At 34.3% G+C, this 17,277-nt stretch overlaps 2 protein-coding genes across 5 annotated transcripts; one reads left to right on the top strand and one right to left on the bottom strand.

Moving 5' to 3' along the window:
- Positions 1 to 559: 559 nt before the first annotated feature.
- Positions 560 to 8,586, bottom strand: LOC141707156 (uncharacterized). 3 transcript variants are annotated; one of them, XM_074510176.1, is made up of 8 exons: positions 8,399 to 8,586; positions 5,034 to 5,098; positions 4,897 to 4,938; positions 3,975 to 4,016; positions 3,397 to 3,480; positions 1,605 to 1,692; positions 895 to 992; positions 560 to 793 (listed from the first exon to the last, which is right to left on the bottom strand). In XM_074510176.1, exons 1-8 carry the CDS (start codon positions 8,553 to 8,555, stop codon positions 773 to 775), a joined length of 597 nt encoding a protein of 198 aa, XP_074366277.1. In that variant the 5' UTR covers positions 8,556 to 8,586; the 3' UTR covers positions 560 to 772. The 3 variants fall into 3 exon arrangements, with proteins under 3 accessions (XP_074366277.1, XP_074366276.1, XP_074366278.1); XM_074510175.1 differs by having other exon boundaries at positions 5,034 to 5,107; positions 8,399 to 8,583; XM_074510177.1 differs by lacking the exon at positions 3,397 to 3,480 and having other exon boundaries at positions 5,034 to 5,107.
- A 1,407-nt stretch (positions 8,587 to 9,993) lies between these two features.
- On the top strand, positions 9,994 to 13,765 carry LOC141707155 (uncharacterized). Of its 2 annotated transcripts, none has more exons than XM_074510174.1 (3): positions 9,994 to 10,133; positions 12,197 to 12,268; positions 12,840 to 13,765. In XM_074510174.1, the coding sequence occupies exon 3, from the start codon at positions 12,878 to 12,880 to the stop codon at positions 13,628 to 13,630; it is 753 nt and encodes a 250-aa protein (XP_074366275.1). In that variant the 5' UTR covers positions 9,994 to 10,133; positions 12,197 to 12,268; positions 12,840 to 12,877; the 3' UTR covers positions 13,631 to 13,765. The 2 variants fall into 2 exon arrangements, with proteins under 2 accessions (XP_074366275.1, XP_074366274.1); XM_074510173.1 differs by having other exon boundaries at positions 12,799 to 13,765.
- Positions 13,766 to 17,277: the final 3,512 nt, after the last annotated feature.

Below are 17,277 nucleotides of genomic sequence, written 5' to 3'. Positions count from 1 at the left end.
AAACAATATATATAAAACGTGAGATGTAGTGTTCTGGGTCAAAACGCTACATGATGTAGTGTATAGCGTTTTAATGCCAAATATTACGTCATATAACGTTTTGCACATTAAAAATTAAAAAAAATGAGCACGCAAAGCCACCTGATGAATCGTGTGGTATTGAAAAAATTTTAAAAAAAATACAATTTTGGATTGTTTTCTAAACGTTTACTCAATGTAGTGTTTTAAAATAATAATTTGGATTATAATTTCTAAAAAATGACATTTTAAACCATTTTTTAACCCAAAATGACATTCAGATCAACAACAAGAATAATCAACAACCAAGAATAAATAAAGTAAAAGCAATTAAAAACCCAAAAGTAATCAAGTCTACCCGAGGGTTGACTCAACACCCACCATCAATCATCCAACAACACTGCAACATTTTGGACAAAGACCAGTTGTATGACACTATGACTCTAGGGTGTTGGATTTGATATGCCCCCACTAAAATTTGTACTGAACACGTTTATACTTAACAGATAAAACTTTAATATTTACATTAAAAATGTCCCACTAAAGAAACAATATTAAAAACTTTATTAACTATTCAAATTTAACAGTGGATCGAAAACTTGGTGAATATTTACCAACATAATGGGATGAAAGTATGTTCTTAATGCACACAGCACTCGGAAGACAGGTAAAGTTACACATGACAACAAAATTTGTATAAGCGAACTACTCGGAACTTCCGCCTCTGGAACTATTCTCCTTGTAAATCACCATTTCAGTCCAACTGTCTTGCAGACTTCAAAGAAATATTAGAAATTTATTTAGTAAAATGATAAAATTACATTGCAAGAGGATATGATCCATCTGAACTACTCAAGTAGAGATATCTGAATATACCATCATTTCATGATCACCCATGATCTCTTCCATTACTTCTTTCAAAAGTTTATCAGCACTATTGGGAACAAGAGCTGCAAATACAGGAGGTTCTATGCCTGCGTATTTCCATGCAAAATTACAGTTAAAATCTTCAACATAGTCTTGAAAAAAGCAAATGGTAGAAAGATTATCAGCTTTTAGAGACACAAGACAACCAAAGAAACATATGTTTACGACAATAATATCATCACCTATACTCGCATACGTACATGGGAAATCAAATATCCGACTAAACACTGAAAAATATATGGGAAATCAAATATAAGACAACATTATCTATGACGCTATCATGTATGGACGGTGTGCATTAATGAATAGTTCAAAAGAATTCCATCAGGAAAAATAAATAAACACTGAAAATTAGTGGAAACACAATGTAATCGGTATGCATTGCACAGTCATTCAAATCTAAGCTTATCTACGATTATTTAAAGTTCACAATGTTCTGATCCTAAAATTTTAATTAGTAATATGCGAATTTTTAGCATTAGTTTGGACATGCTTCCATGAACATTAAAGCAATAAAATTTGGAGTCATGCATTACTGAAACTTGTCTCTTGAATCTCAAAGCTGATCAACAAGCTGTCAGCCTGTTAATCATATGATAAAACTAAAATATTTTTCTGAATTAGTGAAGTAATCAGTTTATAGATAAAACTGCTTATACCAAATTCTGGAAAGGCATCAATGAACATCAACATTTCCTCCCCTGTTAGGCCAGATAAAAAGCAAATTCGAGGGAGTGATGCTACACCCTGCAAAATAAATGATAAATTTTGATTTCTACTACATTAGATAAGAACTTCTACATTCCATGACCATGTGTAAAAACTTATTTCGATTACATAGTAAAAGTTTTCCTGAACGCAAAAAGAATTTTTGACCCTTCACAAGAAAAATCTCAGCTACCTCATCTAACTTCCATCCAACTTTATTATACGGTTACTGATCTTTTTCACAAGATATCTCTCTGAATCTTAATCCGAATCTTAAAGCTCGTGCTATAAATATCAAATATATACACTATGATGGGGAGTACAGCTAACCAAGTAGTGACAAAATTGAGTAGATCGTTAACCAGTATCCATATGTTACACATTAACGTTTTGGAATTTCCTCATGCTATTCTTTGTAAAAATTATTATATTTTGATTTTCCTGTAAAAGTTTAAACACCGTATAAGAGTGAAGAAACATAAATTAAAACGTTCCTCGACATGATAATGTTACCTGCAACTCTATGTGCAAATGGAGGAATTATGCTTAAGTTAGAATAGACAAGCTAAATTAGGACAGAAATTCTTGACCTATACATCATTTGGATTTCAGAAATATTTTTAAGGTGGACTTGTCAATAATTAGAAAACTTGTTGAATTCTAAAGCAAATTATCTTCCCATTTAAACAGTAATTAAAAGGCCTGTTCAAAACCAAAATTCGAACATATCTACCGTTTTACTGTCATGTCTTCCCTTTCATTACTAAAAGTAAGAACTGCAGGGACATTCTGCCTTGCAGCATAATGGTGTCATAAAACAAAAGAACTATCTCCGTACTCAAGCCCGTGCCCATGAATCCATGATGTGACATATATTGTTTATTTTCAGATGAGGCCACGTTCCCCAAAAAAAATTCTCGATTAACCGTGTACTAAGAAGAATGTGATGTTTGAGTTTTATTTCTGTTGCAAATTTGATTAAAAGATTCAGATCAAAATTAAATAGACTGCTTTAGCCATTAAAGCAAAACATGGGTCAAAGTTAGTAAAAACACTCTAAAAGGTGGAGACTGGAGAGGATATTAATGATTGATGAAGGTATGAGGTATCCCCTGTATCGAGTAGATAACCAATAAGATAAAATGGTGTCAAGTGATTGATGTTTTAACAAGTTCTAATCTCTAAAGCTATGTCGGAGACCCATGCTCGATAGACCATGAAATAAGCGTGATTGACTTAAACATCTACATCATTCTGTTCATAAAGTATCCCCATGTTATTCGCAAATAAGTCAACCGGAAGTCGGAACATATAGCATATTGATACAATTAATTGGAGATTTGGCCAGTCGTACTGCATGACCTATGGTAAACATTACCAATCTATCCTTCCAAAAAGTAGAGACTGGATACCTTACTGAGAATCTGAACTGCCCGTAATTTTCTAAGCCGCTTGAGCAATTAGTTTGCTTTTCAGTGGCAAACTGTACTACTCTGTCATTGTAATTATCAATCCTCTAAGTTACGATTCTGTCCATAAATATCCTAAAAGCCAAAAAGTATGTTACTAACAAATTGTTTGATAAAGAAGATTATGCTAAAGTTTTTAGATTCACTATGAGCCTTTAGTTTGGCTAGGTGGCAAATGAGGACTCTTTTTCTGGCATGAAGTAACATCTGGTACTAGCAATATCTTGTATATAAGCGAAGTAATAGGAATTTACTAGAAAACATAAAAGGTCACCTTCACAGCTTCTGGATTGGATTGTTTAGTATTGATAGCATCCCAAAGTGAGCCGCTAATCATGTCTTCAGTGCAAACAATAATCTGCAATATTATTTCACTACATTCCGCATAAGGACTGTAGTCTTCAGTATTTACTCATGTAAGTTTCAGTACAGGCATTGTTGACAATTATCAATGTGGGGTAAGGAAGATGGAAGATCAGATCTTAACGATCTCTGGAATATCACAAAACTACTAGATATAAATTGGCCTCATTAAATAGATAAAATAGTGGCAAAAATCATCGAAGTACTGTTTAAAGTTTCTTCAAATTGGTAATGTTGACTTTTTTACCCATCAAAATTTCTCAGCATGCATAATTGCATATAATTCAAACTTATATTTAGTGGTAAAGTTATGGAAACAGAATAGTATTCAAGATATTTCTAGTATATGAGATAGAAAGGTGAACTTCTGTACATCCAGAACTTTTCTTTAAATTCTGGAAATATGATCAGGTGGGAATGCAAAGTAACAGAATAGAGAATGTTACGAGTTATTACAAACATAAGGAGGGAGGATTAGAAAGCTTATACCTTTAAAAATTCACCTTCCAACTCTTTAAGTAGCATTTGTACCTATAAGATGGACAAATAAAGGTCTAGTTCAAAAAGGTCACTTAGTCAATGAACTATGCACATTTGTTGAATAAGCATATTTTCTACATTAGACAGATTAGAACTTAGTTATTTCTAAATTACGGGTGGACATGATTCCATATGCATTTCATATAATTTACACTCAATGAACTAGGCCTTTTCCTAAACAATACTGTTTAGTAGTTACCACTTAATTATATTTTCTACAATAGGCAAATTGAACTTCTTATACTAATTATCTTTCTTTATTTAAAAAGCACCTTGTTAAAAAAATCAAACTGCAACTCAAAATAATGGAGAAATATCCAAGTTAAGAACTATAAGATAGTTAATATGTTAATTTTTGCAATTGAAGAGAATAAAACCCTCGTAGCATCTCCAACAGTCTCTAATATAAAAAAAATTGGCTCTTAGTAACTTAGTATATACTACAACAACACTCCTTTTACTCACCCTTAAAATATTTTATTGTTATTAAAAGTACCTTTTATTAAGTAAGAGTACAATGGGTAGTCGAGAGAGAAAGGGACTTTATTATAGAAAAAACTTTAGAATGGGTGGTAGCCTCTTAAAAATAGAGATAATTTGAAAAGCCACTCAGAATCGCTTGGAGCAACATTTTAATCCAGCTTCCTCAAACTCATACTTAAGAGCCAAGTTAAAGAGGCTCTTAGAGATGTTCTTACTTTTGGTACTAGTTTTATAGATTAAATCTCACATACGCTCAATTACATATAGGGATAATATATTTCATTCACGAAAATAATGCAAAAGATGGCTCTTCATAGATAATAACAATTTCTCTAAATCAATTTCCACAAGTGGTGTAGAGTCATAAAATGGCAATACACCAAGTTACCTTTGCAAATTCTTCCCTTTCAAATCCCAATAACAATAATGCCTGTAAAAAACAAAATAGAAAAGTGGGATTAATGATCTCATTAGGTTGATAGGTAACACCGGTAATGGCTGGAAAAAAAACTAACCAAAACTTACAGGTGGACCAAATATAGGATCTTCAGCATTTAGAGGAACAAACTTTGAATCTTCGGTAAACTCATCTGGAAGTTCTAAATGTAAAAGAACACAAATTTAATGTAAATTTTTAGTAATTTTTGAGAAAACCAAATGAATTAGAATAATTACTACGAAAAATCATAATGTAAAAATCTTGTTTTTTATAATAAACATATAGGGGAAGTTCATAGAACCTAAAAGTCCATTAATCTCATTCCATCCCACCATTAAATCAAAAGTCGCAAAACATAACTATATTAACTGTTAGAACTTGTGGGTAAATTGCAGGGCATGGCTAAGGAATAAATCAAAACTGAATTTTAGTGCTTATATGTGGATCACTAGTAGAACCTATTAAATCGTATATGTGTGTTAAGAAAGTATATAAAATGAAAATAAGTGTGCTATCAAGCTGGGAACTACTGCAGGGTAATGAGCACTTAGAGGCTAAAAGAGAAAACTTATTTATTTGCTACAGCCTACAAGGACACAAGAACTGCGTTAAGCTGGACAACCCGAAGAGTAGGAAATCCGTATTTTTTCTGCTCACAGAAATGCACTGCATCAACTTGATCCACCTCATATTCTCATGTGTGTAGCAGCCACCTTGCTTCTCAACCCATGTTATCACTTGCTAAAGTGTGTTCAAGCTTATATGGGCTGCATGAAACTTATAATGTCTTTCAGTAGTGGGGTTCTATTTCAATGACAATACGATATGAGTTATGCAAGAAATGGGTGAAGAAAGTAGAAAAAATAAGGTTAAACAGAAGACAGGAAACCATTAATATGACTTCTTGTACATACACCAATAAACAACTCCATTGGTTTTGCTGTATGATTAGTGAAGAAATTAATAAAAAATAAATAAAATTATTAGTAAACAGTAAAAGAACTTCCCAGGATCCTTTATATTCAAAATCAACCTCTAAATTTTGTTCAATCCTTTTGCTAAATGGTTCCTTCAGTTTCTTTAACAATTAGACTAATGACTGGCAGGGTAAAAGTAACACTTGAAATGGTCAATAGAAAATCAATTAACTTATCGTAAGCACAGCTCCCTCCACTTATATCTGTAGGAAACAAACATTCCCTGCTTCGAATACTCGGTGAGAGGACACCAACCCTAACGCCAAACTAAACGGTGCTTTACATACAAACAAATAGAATAAAAATAACCAAATTGGTGTGGGAGGACTGAAATTCTAGACGCCTCACTAGAATTAGTTTTGATACCAGGTTAAGTAACCAACTCATCTAAAATATTGAGTTGTTAGAGAAAAACCCTAATTGGATGACATATTATTCAACACCCACCAAAAAAAATCAAAACATTTTACAAAAATATTTAATATCAATGTTGCACCCTCACTCAAGTATTCATTACCCATAAAATTACATCCATTTTGTCCATAGCTGCATTTACATCATATACTTCAAATAAAAATAATTATTATTTACAAAAATCGTCCTTTGTTAGCTACAATTTCATGAATAAAACCTAATTACAAATTTACTTCCACTTTACTAATTTCAAATAATTTTTTAACCCCAAAAAAACTTAATATACCACTACCTTGACTCTTACCAAATAAATATACACAGAGCCATTCAGCAAAAAAATTATACAGAGCCGAGGTCCCTCCCTGTACGACCAAATTCATATATCCGAATCCTCATTACTTCCCTGTTGGGATTTTAATCTAAATTATATGTTTAAGTTATTGTTTTATTTATTTGAATAAGTCAAATAAGTAGCACTAGGATTAGTACGTGGATCAGTAGTGGAAGTAGTAGTCAGTTAGGTTTATTAGTGGAGAAATAATAGGAAGGAGATGTTGGTTTAATGCTACCACTTGTTATTTTAGTTCTATTTAAACTATCACCTGTAATCTTTTATTTGATGAGAAAAATATACAAGTTTATTTTCTCTGGTGAATACCAAATATACATGTACATATATAAATTATAGTTTTATATCTCTACACTTGGTATCCGAGCCTATGCTCCTGCATGGTGGCTATACTCTTGTTGAATATGAAAACCCATGTACTTATCGTTAGTTATGGGAGCGGTCATTTTGCTGGACATATAAGTGCATACGACACTCATTCTTCCTCTAGATATGGTAATTTGAGTTATCAAAATAAGCTTTGTGTGTTTCAGGTATCTAAGTTGTGATGCAGGTTCAGCTTGCACACGAGTCAATTTCCAAGTGGTGCCAGATGGGCAAATAGGAATATCTTATGGGAATCAAGCTGTATATGTTGCAGTTGAAGATTAGCTTAGGAGTAAGCATAGGAGTAAGCAATTCCTCTGCTAGTGGAGAGCTAAAATCTTGTGGTGGCGAGGTGGCGGATTCATAGGAGATAACTATGATGATGAACCAGCTTTGTTATAGACAGAGGTAGTGTGCCAGACGGGCAAATAAGACATGCTAGACGGGCAAATAAAAGGCCAGACGGCCAAACAAAAGGCCAAACGGGTTATGTTGAAGTGCCAAACGGGCAGAAAAGTTGAAAGCCACACGGACTAAGTTAAAAACCATACGGGTTGCTAGTATTTGTTGAGGAAAATTTAGATTAAGGGGGAGATTGTTGGGATTTTAATCTAAATTATATGTTTAAGTTATTGTTTTATTTATTTGAATAAGTCAAATAAGTAGCACTAGGATTAGTACGTGGATTAGTAGTGGAAGTAGTAGTCAGTTAGGTTTATTAGTGGAGAAATAATAGGAAGGAGTTGTTGGTTTAATGCTACCACTTGTTATTTTAGTTCTATTTAAACTATCACCTGTAATCTTTTATTTGATGAGAAGAATATACAAGTTTATTTTCTCTGGTGAACACCAAATATACATGTACATATATAAATTATAGTTTTATATCTCTACATTCCCGAGTCCGCGAATACTCAATTAAACTATTGCATTAAGTAAAAATGAGAACTTAAAACTCTTTACATTCATCCATTATTCATAATCCTATATTTTGGTAAATTGTACAACTAAGCCCGGTGATTCGTTCTCTAACAAGTAACAACTAGTCACCGGTTGGAAGTTAGCATGTAACACGATTTTAGGTGGAGCAGACTCTATATATGTACATAAAAACTATACAAGCCGAATGCTAATTAGTGTAATTAACATTTGAAGTGTGCATAACCCGCACAAATCATTAGAAAACGGGATATACTTGGTATGTTTAATTTGGTTACGGACGCATTAAAAAAGCCAAATGCTAAGAAGTGTAATGTAATTATGTAAATGGTGAAAACCACATTTGCTAAAAATAACGACTAACAAGAAAGTTAAAGAGGAAAAATAAATGGGTGAGAAAATAAACCTTGAGAGGATGCTCTTGGGAGAAGCGTGGGTTTAAATACATGGGGTGTGTTGAAAATAGATACAGATGATGGTACAAAAGATTTGGGTGAGTTGGAAGTGTAATGTTTTAGAGAGAGAAGGGAGATGAAGTTTTGAGTGGTGAGTGCAGATGCCATCGTCACAATTTCTATCGTTTTGTTTGTATATTTTGGCTTTATAGCACCTGGGAGTTTCGGTTAGGAAATAGAAACCATTTGGTTGAGTTAATTTATGATCTATCGGACGAATAATTTATTTAAATTTAATAAAATTGATCGATTTAAAACGATTAATCATTGATTTTAAAAATTCGGGCAATTTTTATAACCATGATTGTAATTACGTAACTTTGAGCATGCTTATAGAAATCGCCCACTTTTTCAAAAATCGTTGATATCGGTCAAAAAATATTTGTCTAATTTGACCGATTTTCGATAAATCATCAATAAATTATCTGATTTTTAAAATCGCCGGATAAATCGCAAAGTTAAAAATCAACCGAATAATTCTGATTTCCGAAATTTATAACCATAAATATGAGGCTTATTTATTTATTTTTATGGTGAAAATTTGTTTTCAAATTTTATATTTTGAAGTTTGTTTTTAATTCACATTTATATTTACTTTATACAAAACCTAATTTTAATTCAAATCATTTTAGAAACTGTAAAGAAAATTTGTAACTTGGATCATTGTTACCAAAAAAATCCCAAAATTAAATTTTTGATTTGTTCATTTGTAAAAAGTATGTTTAAAAATATTTAATTTTAACTATTCACACTTATTTTATTAAAAATTTAAGAGTTTAATGCTCTTACATTCGTATGTACCTAAATTTCGTGAGTGTAAATATATTTTTAATATGAATGTATGGGATATTTTTATACCTAATTAATTTGATTAAAAAAACTAAAACTTCACCGCTAAAAATATATTATATATTTATATAATTTTCCTAAATACATATTTATGAATTTTATTCTCAAATTTTAGTTACATATTTAGATTATTATCTATCTTCGATAGATAGTTATACTCCCTCTTTTGTTAGTTAGTTGGCCTTCTTACTTCATACTTCTTTGGTGAATTGTTTACAAGGTCTTATTCCTAACTTTGATCTTATTTTTTTTAATAATACTCATTTTTTTGGTGAGGGTTGTATATCGCACAATTTTTTTAAGTTATTTATTATAACTTCACGTGAGAGTTTAGCATTTTTGATTGTTAGAACAAATATTAAATACAATTCATATGTTCTAACCCTCATAAATATTGAGTCACTCATTTTTTATTTGAGAATAAACTTTTTATAATAATTATTAACATCAAATATGTATTTCTCTTTTTCTTTGAGATGAGCTAAACATTTCTCAAAAAATATATTTATGAAATTTCCGTATACGTAGACATTTTTAAAAGATTTATATATTAATAATATAACTCAATAAAATATGTGAATATTAATTGTTAATTTTCCTACAATAAATTGATATATTTAAAATAAAAGCAAATAAATAAATTGGGACAGGGGCGTAAAAAATTTCCATGACCCGTAATAAATCTTGTTTTTAAATCTTGTTTTTAACAACCCTTCTAAAAGGATTAATTATATCGCAGCAATGAGGATACAACCAATCTGAGAAGACTAGGTTCAAGAACAATCATCATAATCTTCTCTCCATCTCCAGACCCCATTTGCTCTTCAACAATTCTCTGTAAGTTACCAATCCCAACTGTTTTTCATCCTATACACCATGATTATTATGCACACATGTTTTCTACTTCTGTTTGCAATTAAAATAGCATAATCATTTCAAGAAAATAAAAGCTTTGATTTTTTTCTTTTTTCTGAAATGATAGCTTTTCAAGTTTGATATTTATGTCTTTCTTTTCTTATTTAGTTGTAAATTGACATGTTGTATTTAATAAAGGTTTTGTCTTTCTTGGCTCTTATGTCAAGTTTGGATCTTTGTTGTAGTATATTAACTAGATGTCATGGAAAATTGCGAACTTTTTTTAACTGTAAATCATATTAATATGGAAAGGAACTTTATGCTTATATCTATAGGAAGTAGGAACAATTTGAAATTTATAAGGTGTCAGAATGGATTTCTCGAAAAATGGAGACCTGATATGTGTGTATGTAGGGATTGCGGGATTATATTTTATTTGTTTGATGAATTTGAGAGGCTGGGTTGAATATACAGGGTAGAGCTGAATTTTACACTTGGCATGCATTTTGTTATTCACAATCTAATTCCGGTTTCATGTCCATTCTACCCCCTCCATGTTCCTATGTATGTTTTCTTTTGAGGATCGCTGTGTATAAAAGAAGTATCAATGAAAATTATTATGGTTAAATTTAGTTGAATGTGGAAATTGATGGAAAGACGTTATTGTTTTATTTTCTTCTGATTTGGTCGCTATACTTTTTGTCAGAATGTGCCTTTAGCCTACAGGTCACTGTGAATAGTCACGTATTCAACAGTGTGATTAAAAATTTCTAAATAAATTTGATTTTTAAAATTTTCTTTCTAAATGAATGGTACCCTTAGCATCCTTTGTTGAACATTTATACTGATTATTGCATATGGTTTTTAATTCATTAATGCTCGGAATGGAATGAAATGAAAATTGTGGACAAAATTAAAGGGGAAAGAAAGGATGTAAGAGGGAAGAGCAAACAAATATTAGGGAGTGTGAATTTGCTATAATGAAGTTTGCAAGGAAAATGAGCAGAAAGAAGAATGAAGCATTTTTTTTTAAAGTGGCGGGTTTGACCTCTAGTTTAGATTGCTAGTAAAGGAATGGAGGAAGGCATGAAAAAATTTGTTCCTTGAAATAAAATTAACATAGATTTCAATCCACTCCATTCCCTTCCAATTTCATTCACCCCAACTTGGTCTAAGAAGTTGCTTGTATCTTTGAATGGTTCAAGGTTTTTACACTAGGTTAGAATTAGAATTAGTACACTATCACTTTTTAGGAAATTTAATGTTTTCCTTCAAAATATCTGAAGGGGTCTTCTCTGTCGGAGTGCATCCTAGAATCTTAGATATTTTCTAAAGACTCCTCAATTTTCAAGTAAGATTATGTTCAATTATAAGAATTTGGCTATGCACAAGTAATAATATATAACATTACATGGTTTTTACAGGATGTATTTGTTTTGTGAATTGCACTGCACTTAGTTGGATTTAGGCACTGTGTTTTGTTTGACTTGTTAAATGTCTTGGACATTTGATGTGGTGAGATTTGCTTCGTTCGGTATATGATGAGACAGCTTATTTATCCTTTGCTTTATATGACAAGGTAGAATCAATTAGGAAGCTCGCTAGATATCCTTTGCTTTTGGTTGACGATACTTTCACGGATGAGGGGAGGCTTAACTCTAGGACTTTGTTAGTTTGTTGATAAATTTTTGTTAGGCCTTGATCCACAATAGTTTCCTCTGCATCTCATTTTGTGTAGCCTGTACGCTCTTCTTTGAACATTGTATATTTTATCGGATGCAATTCCCTTGGGGTATTGTCTAATCTTCATTAATTATTTTTTCCTGAAAAGAGTGGAGCTGGTAAGTTCCTTCTGTTGTTGGTCTTATGGCATCCGTGTTGGGAACAGATCTATTTATTTCATTTACTAACTAATTCATTCAAAATGTTTGATTTTGTTCATCCTTTCATGTTCGAAGCTTGTTTGCAGAAGATTAGTTTGAAGCTTGATAATCTGTTCGCTACTTTGAATATCAAATAATTGTTGTCCATCTAACGTTATGCAGGTATTGTTAGTTTGTCAGAGTGCATCTCTACATCTATATAACCTTGCCGCAGAAGTTATGATCTATGTTCAAGTAAGTTAATTGTGACTATAGACCTGACTAAGTTCCTTAAAAGTCTCCCTGGTAAAATTGTGCAAATTAATAAAAGAATGATTTTGCAATTAGAGGCAGTGATATGCTGTTTAACATGTCCTTAGTAACCGAATCTGCACGAACACCATTTTTGTAATTAAATTATTGACCTCTTCCTTACTTTGATGATTCAAGTTTTGGTAAACAATAATGTATAGTACGGCCTTGTGAAATGTGCTCATTTTGTGCATGGTCCTTCTGAACAAATTTATATTGATCTTTTGAGGCAGCAAATTCCCAGTTGCAAAATATTTCTGTCTAAAAGTCTAGATGTAGCGGTGATGAATATTTGAAAATGAAGTGGCCATATAAAAAATAAAGCTTAAAAATCTGTGATATTCTATTACATCTCTCTTGTTATGTTTCTTGTTCGTGAAAAAACTGTAGTGATGCTTGCAAATTTCAAAAATCCCCTCTTTGTGTAACCAGCTGACTCTTTTATACATTCTGCTTGATTTTTGGCAAATCAGTGATGAATTATTTTTCTCCAACATGGATGATATCTCCACAGTCGACGGCTTTGTGGAGATAGCTGAATGCGTAGCAGAGATGATAAAGTACTTGGCAAATGAACCCTCTGTGGGACTTTTCTATGTCCAGCAACATACTCAAAATTCGGTGCCCAATCTTGTTAGTCTTAGAAATAGTGTGGAGGACAAGTCTCGTGAGATGACACTGCATACAGAAGATTCAGGGGAATCTATGGTCATGTTGAGTTCAATGAAAGAATGTGGATCTCCCATTGTCGACGAGATGATTAGAGACATTAAAAATTCTTTAACTATTATGTCTTCAAAGCAGCCAAAAAGGGGCTTGATTGACAACCCAAAATCACTTTTTCAAATAGGAAGAACTAGCTCTTGGGGTCCAGCCACTTGGGGTCGTAATGAAGTTCCATTAGAACAAGAAGCTGAAAGTAGTAGTAGTTATATCAGTACCGTTTTCAAGTCAGCAAAAGAAAGAGCTACCAGCTTGAAATGGGTTCAGCCGGATTCTGATGGATCAGTACATGGGCAGGGTGAAAGTCTGCCATCTGTTCTTGGTAAAACATTGCAACTCATTGTTCCCAGCACCTCTTCAGCAATGCCAGACATAAAAATTGAGGAACCACTGCTATCAAGTAAGATTTCTAATGGATTACAAGTAGTGTCTGCGGCTGGGGAAGGCTTGTCAAGTAATTTATTATCCTTGTCGAAAAGCTTTGATGAGTTTAAGGCTGAAAGAGAAGCTAAACTAGAGCAGTGGTTAGAAACAAGCGATCAAGATGGTCAGTCGGGGGAAACAAATGCAGAGAAAATTTAAACATGAAGAAACTGTTACAAGCAGCAAATGCTTGGTCTGTAAATAACATTGCCGTCTTATGTTCTTTTCTCATAATATAAGCTAAGATAATACTCAAATCTTTACTTTTCCTACAAGAGTAAGCTTTACAGGACATACATGTTGCTGAATACGGACTTTTTTCCCGAAGCTTTAGCATCTCAGTGTAGTTTCTATAATTATTTTTTACATGTCATGTTTGTAATAGAGATTTGATTGTTAAGTTCATGATTCCAACTATCAAACTTTGCTCCAAGAGTTCAGGTAGTAAAACAGGTTGACCATCACCTCATTTCAGTCATTAGTATAATCTTATTGTTGTCATGTTTACATTTTAGATAACTGACTGGTTCACTCTTTGTTTATCATGAATATATTTGAAGCTCTAAAATATTTACATTACTTTCTGGGAAGAAAATGTATTTGATCGATTAATGACCTAAACGTTGTATGTTTGATTAGCAATTCTTCAGAATAACTAATTTAACAATAATCATATATACAGATACAAAAATATATTTGACTATTGTCAGTTAAACTTTTGTTAACTTGTTAACCAAAATGTAATTGATTTAAAATCACCATTCTAATAAACAAAAGTCACAGATTGCGTCAATGTCAAATAAATGCATCGATATCAGAATGCAAATAGATTGATATTCTGAACAGATTTACACGTAAAGATAATGTTATTTCCTTTCGAACTAGATAATCAGTAGAGAGTTTATTAGATTTTTTCTTCTTTTTATATAGTAAATAGTAGATACAATTGACATGTAGTCAAATAAAACAGACAAATGTCTGACTCAAATAACATCTGATTATCACAGTTTTTCCTGTAAATTTCACCCAGCCCTTGCTCTCCGGAAAATGATTGTGCAAGAGTTTGATCCGGGAACAGCCGGACCAACTCAAGTGAAGGAGTTGACGGCAGAAATTGCCGCCGACCCCTCGACCTTCGATGGCTGTGAGCTTCCCAAGCAGTCGACGTTAAAGCCAAAATGTTTGTTTCCTCCACCTGAAGGCCCTCCTGAGGATCAGCTGGAGAGCTTGAAAGATACAACGTCAAAGAGACAAGAAGAGAAAATACGTCTCAGATCAGCGTTTTAGAATACAAACCTCCAGAGGTAAGAAGGTTTTCTCAAGCGACATGAGACTACATTTAGACTAGAAAGAAAAGCTAAATGCTCAAAATCAAGAAAATTTGGAAGAACCAGAAGAACCAATTAATTCAGATGAAGAGCTAGGACTGCTAGAACGTGAGACTCGGAGGCTGCAGGCCAAACTCGAGCGAAAGCGTGAAATTCACCGTCTCCGTCGAGAGCTCCAACAAACAACAATACAAAACAAAGAGCAAGATGATGAATTTTATGATGAAGACGATGATGCAGAATATGAATATGAGCCATCGACAGAGTTGACCTATTCACAACCACGTGAACGTCGATAGCGGACAGTGTCATCCGCCAAGGTTTCGCACCAAACTGAGTCCACAGAGTCCATATCACATGAAGAATTTGCCAAAATGCAAGAAGAAATCGCCCAAATGCATAACATCATCAGGAATCAATCAGGATTCGAAATTGTCCCTGAAAGCCCTTTATTCCTCGTCCTCAAGAAAGAGCGCATCGACAGGACATTAAAAACCCCATCCCTCGATCACTTCGACGGATCTTCAGACCCGTTGGCATTTCTCAACACATTCGACGGACGAATGGCTTTCTTCGGCCACTCTGAAATCGCCCGTTGTCAGTTTTTCTCTACATGCCTTCAAGGCACATCACTCCGATGGTATAACAATTTTCCTTCTCGATCCATCGACTCATGGGCAACCTTAAAAAGCAAATTCCAAGCCCGGTTCTCCAGTAACTACAAAGTCATCAAGGTCACAGCGTCTTTGATGACAATGCATCAACGCTCTGGTGAGAGCCTTCGCAGCTTTTTAACCCGATTTAGGGAAGAGATCGCCGAGATTCCAGATTTAATTGAACAAATGGCCGTCAACTTCTTAACAACAGACATCGATAAGTCACGACATGGATTACTCCTAGAAGAAATTTTCGAAAAAAGGCCAAAAACTCTCCAAGCAGCATTCCAAATTATCGAACATCGTATGATGCTACAAGAAGTAGTGAGCTGCATTCAGTCACCCCGACGCTCTTCAAGGCATGAACGTCGTCGTAGCTATAGCCCGCGATCTCCCGCGCGAGAAAGACGCCATGAGCGTCGTCGATCACCTCCACTACATGTGGATGATCGCTTTCCGAGGGAAAGAAAGGAAAAGGACTGGCAGCCCCGCACTCGACCAGAAAAAGAGTTCACACAGAGAAGACAACAATTCTGGAAGTTCTAAAGACAGAGCTAGACTACAGACCACCGAGGCCCATGAAGGTCGGAAGACACCCCAGTTCCAGATATTGCGAGTATCATGAGGATACTGGTCACACTACAGAACAGTGCTTTCAACTTAGCAACCTCATAGAGGGAAAGATTCGTCGGGGACAGTTAGTACATTATGTACAACAAGAAGACAATCCTAGACGTCACCATCGAGATCAAGAGGATCGGGTCATTGACGTCATATTCGGGGGAATAGCTTCCGGAGGATTCTCTCACAACTCCAGGAAAACATACGCTCGAGAAGTCTTCAACGGAAATCCCTCGACAGTTAAACGCCCTCGTGCGAATCCGACCCCGGTCATTTCCTTCTCCGATGATGATTATCATCTGGGGCTCATCGAGAGTCATCAAGATGCTCTTGTCATCACAATCCAAGTAGGAAATAATACTGTGAAAAAGATGTTGGTCGACAACGGAAGTTTTGTCGATGTCCTTTACCATCACGCCTTTTCGCGAATGGACATCGGAGATCGACGGCTCAAAAACTCTCGAACACCGTTGTACGAATTTACCGAAAATGAGGTCCATGTGGTAGGAACCATTGATATGCCAGTTCTCTTTGGCTCACCACCTTGCCAAGTTTGGAAAGTCATTAAATTTCATGTGATCAGTGCTTCCTCCAGCTTTAATGCCATCCTAGGCCGCACTACAATCACTGCCCTAAAAGCAATAACTTCAATCTCCCATTTGAAGATGAAATTTCCCACCGACTTCGGCGTCGGAGAAATGATTGGAGATCAGGCGACTACGAGACAGTGCTACCTGACAGCAGTTTCCCCAAAAAAAAGGGGGAGGATAATCTAGGAGTCAACCAAATACTCGAGATCGACCCTCGCGACTCAATTGAATCTACAAATCAAAATTCATGTTTCCCTGCAGAAGAGACGGAGGAGATCGAAGTGGTCACCGGCAACCCAACAAAGACAACCAAGGTGGGAAAAGGACTTCCTGAACATTTGAAGCAAGAGATCATTAATCTTGTTAGAGAATTTGCCGATATCTTCGCCTGGGACCCGAAAGACATGCCAGGAATTCCCGAGGTCATCGCACGCCATTCCCTCCACATCAACAAAAACATTACTCCAATACGGCAAAAACGTCGAATATTCTCCGACGAAAAGAGGGTAGCTATCGATCAAGAAATTGACCGACTTCTCGAAGCTAAATTCATCGAACCCGTCCAGTTCCCCACATGGATCTCCAATGTCATTTTGGTCGAGAAACACAAC

Source organism: Apium graveolens, chromosome 2 (genome assembly GCF_009905375.1).
Source record: "Apium graveolens cultivar Ventura chromosome 2, ASM990537v1, whole genome shotgun sequence".
In the NCBI taxonomy this organism is placed as follows: Eukaryota; Viridiplantae; Streptophyta; class Magnoliopsida; order Apiales; family Apiaceae; genus Apium; species Apium graveolens.
Note: the sequence above shows the minus strand (reverse complement) of the source record. Positions and strands in the feature narration are given on the sequence as shown.

What these genes read in the sequence shown, in the direction of transcription:
- LOC141707156 (XM_074510175.1), bottom strand. Translation starts at nt 8,555, where the DNA reads ATGGCATCTGCACTCACCACTCAAAACTTCATCTCCCTTCTCTCTCTA. An exon ending in ATCCTATATTTGGTCCACCT is followed by an intron (nt 4,939 to 5,033) that starts GTAAGTTTTGGT and finishes TGTTTTTTACAG; the next exon opens with GCATTATTGTTATTGGGATT. An exon ending in TGATGCCTTTCCAGAATTTG is followed by an intron (nt 993 to 1,604) that starts GTATAAGCAGTT and finishes GGAAATACGCAG; the next exon opens with GCATAGAACCTCCTGTATTT.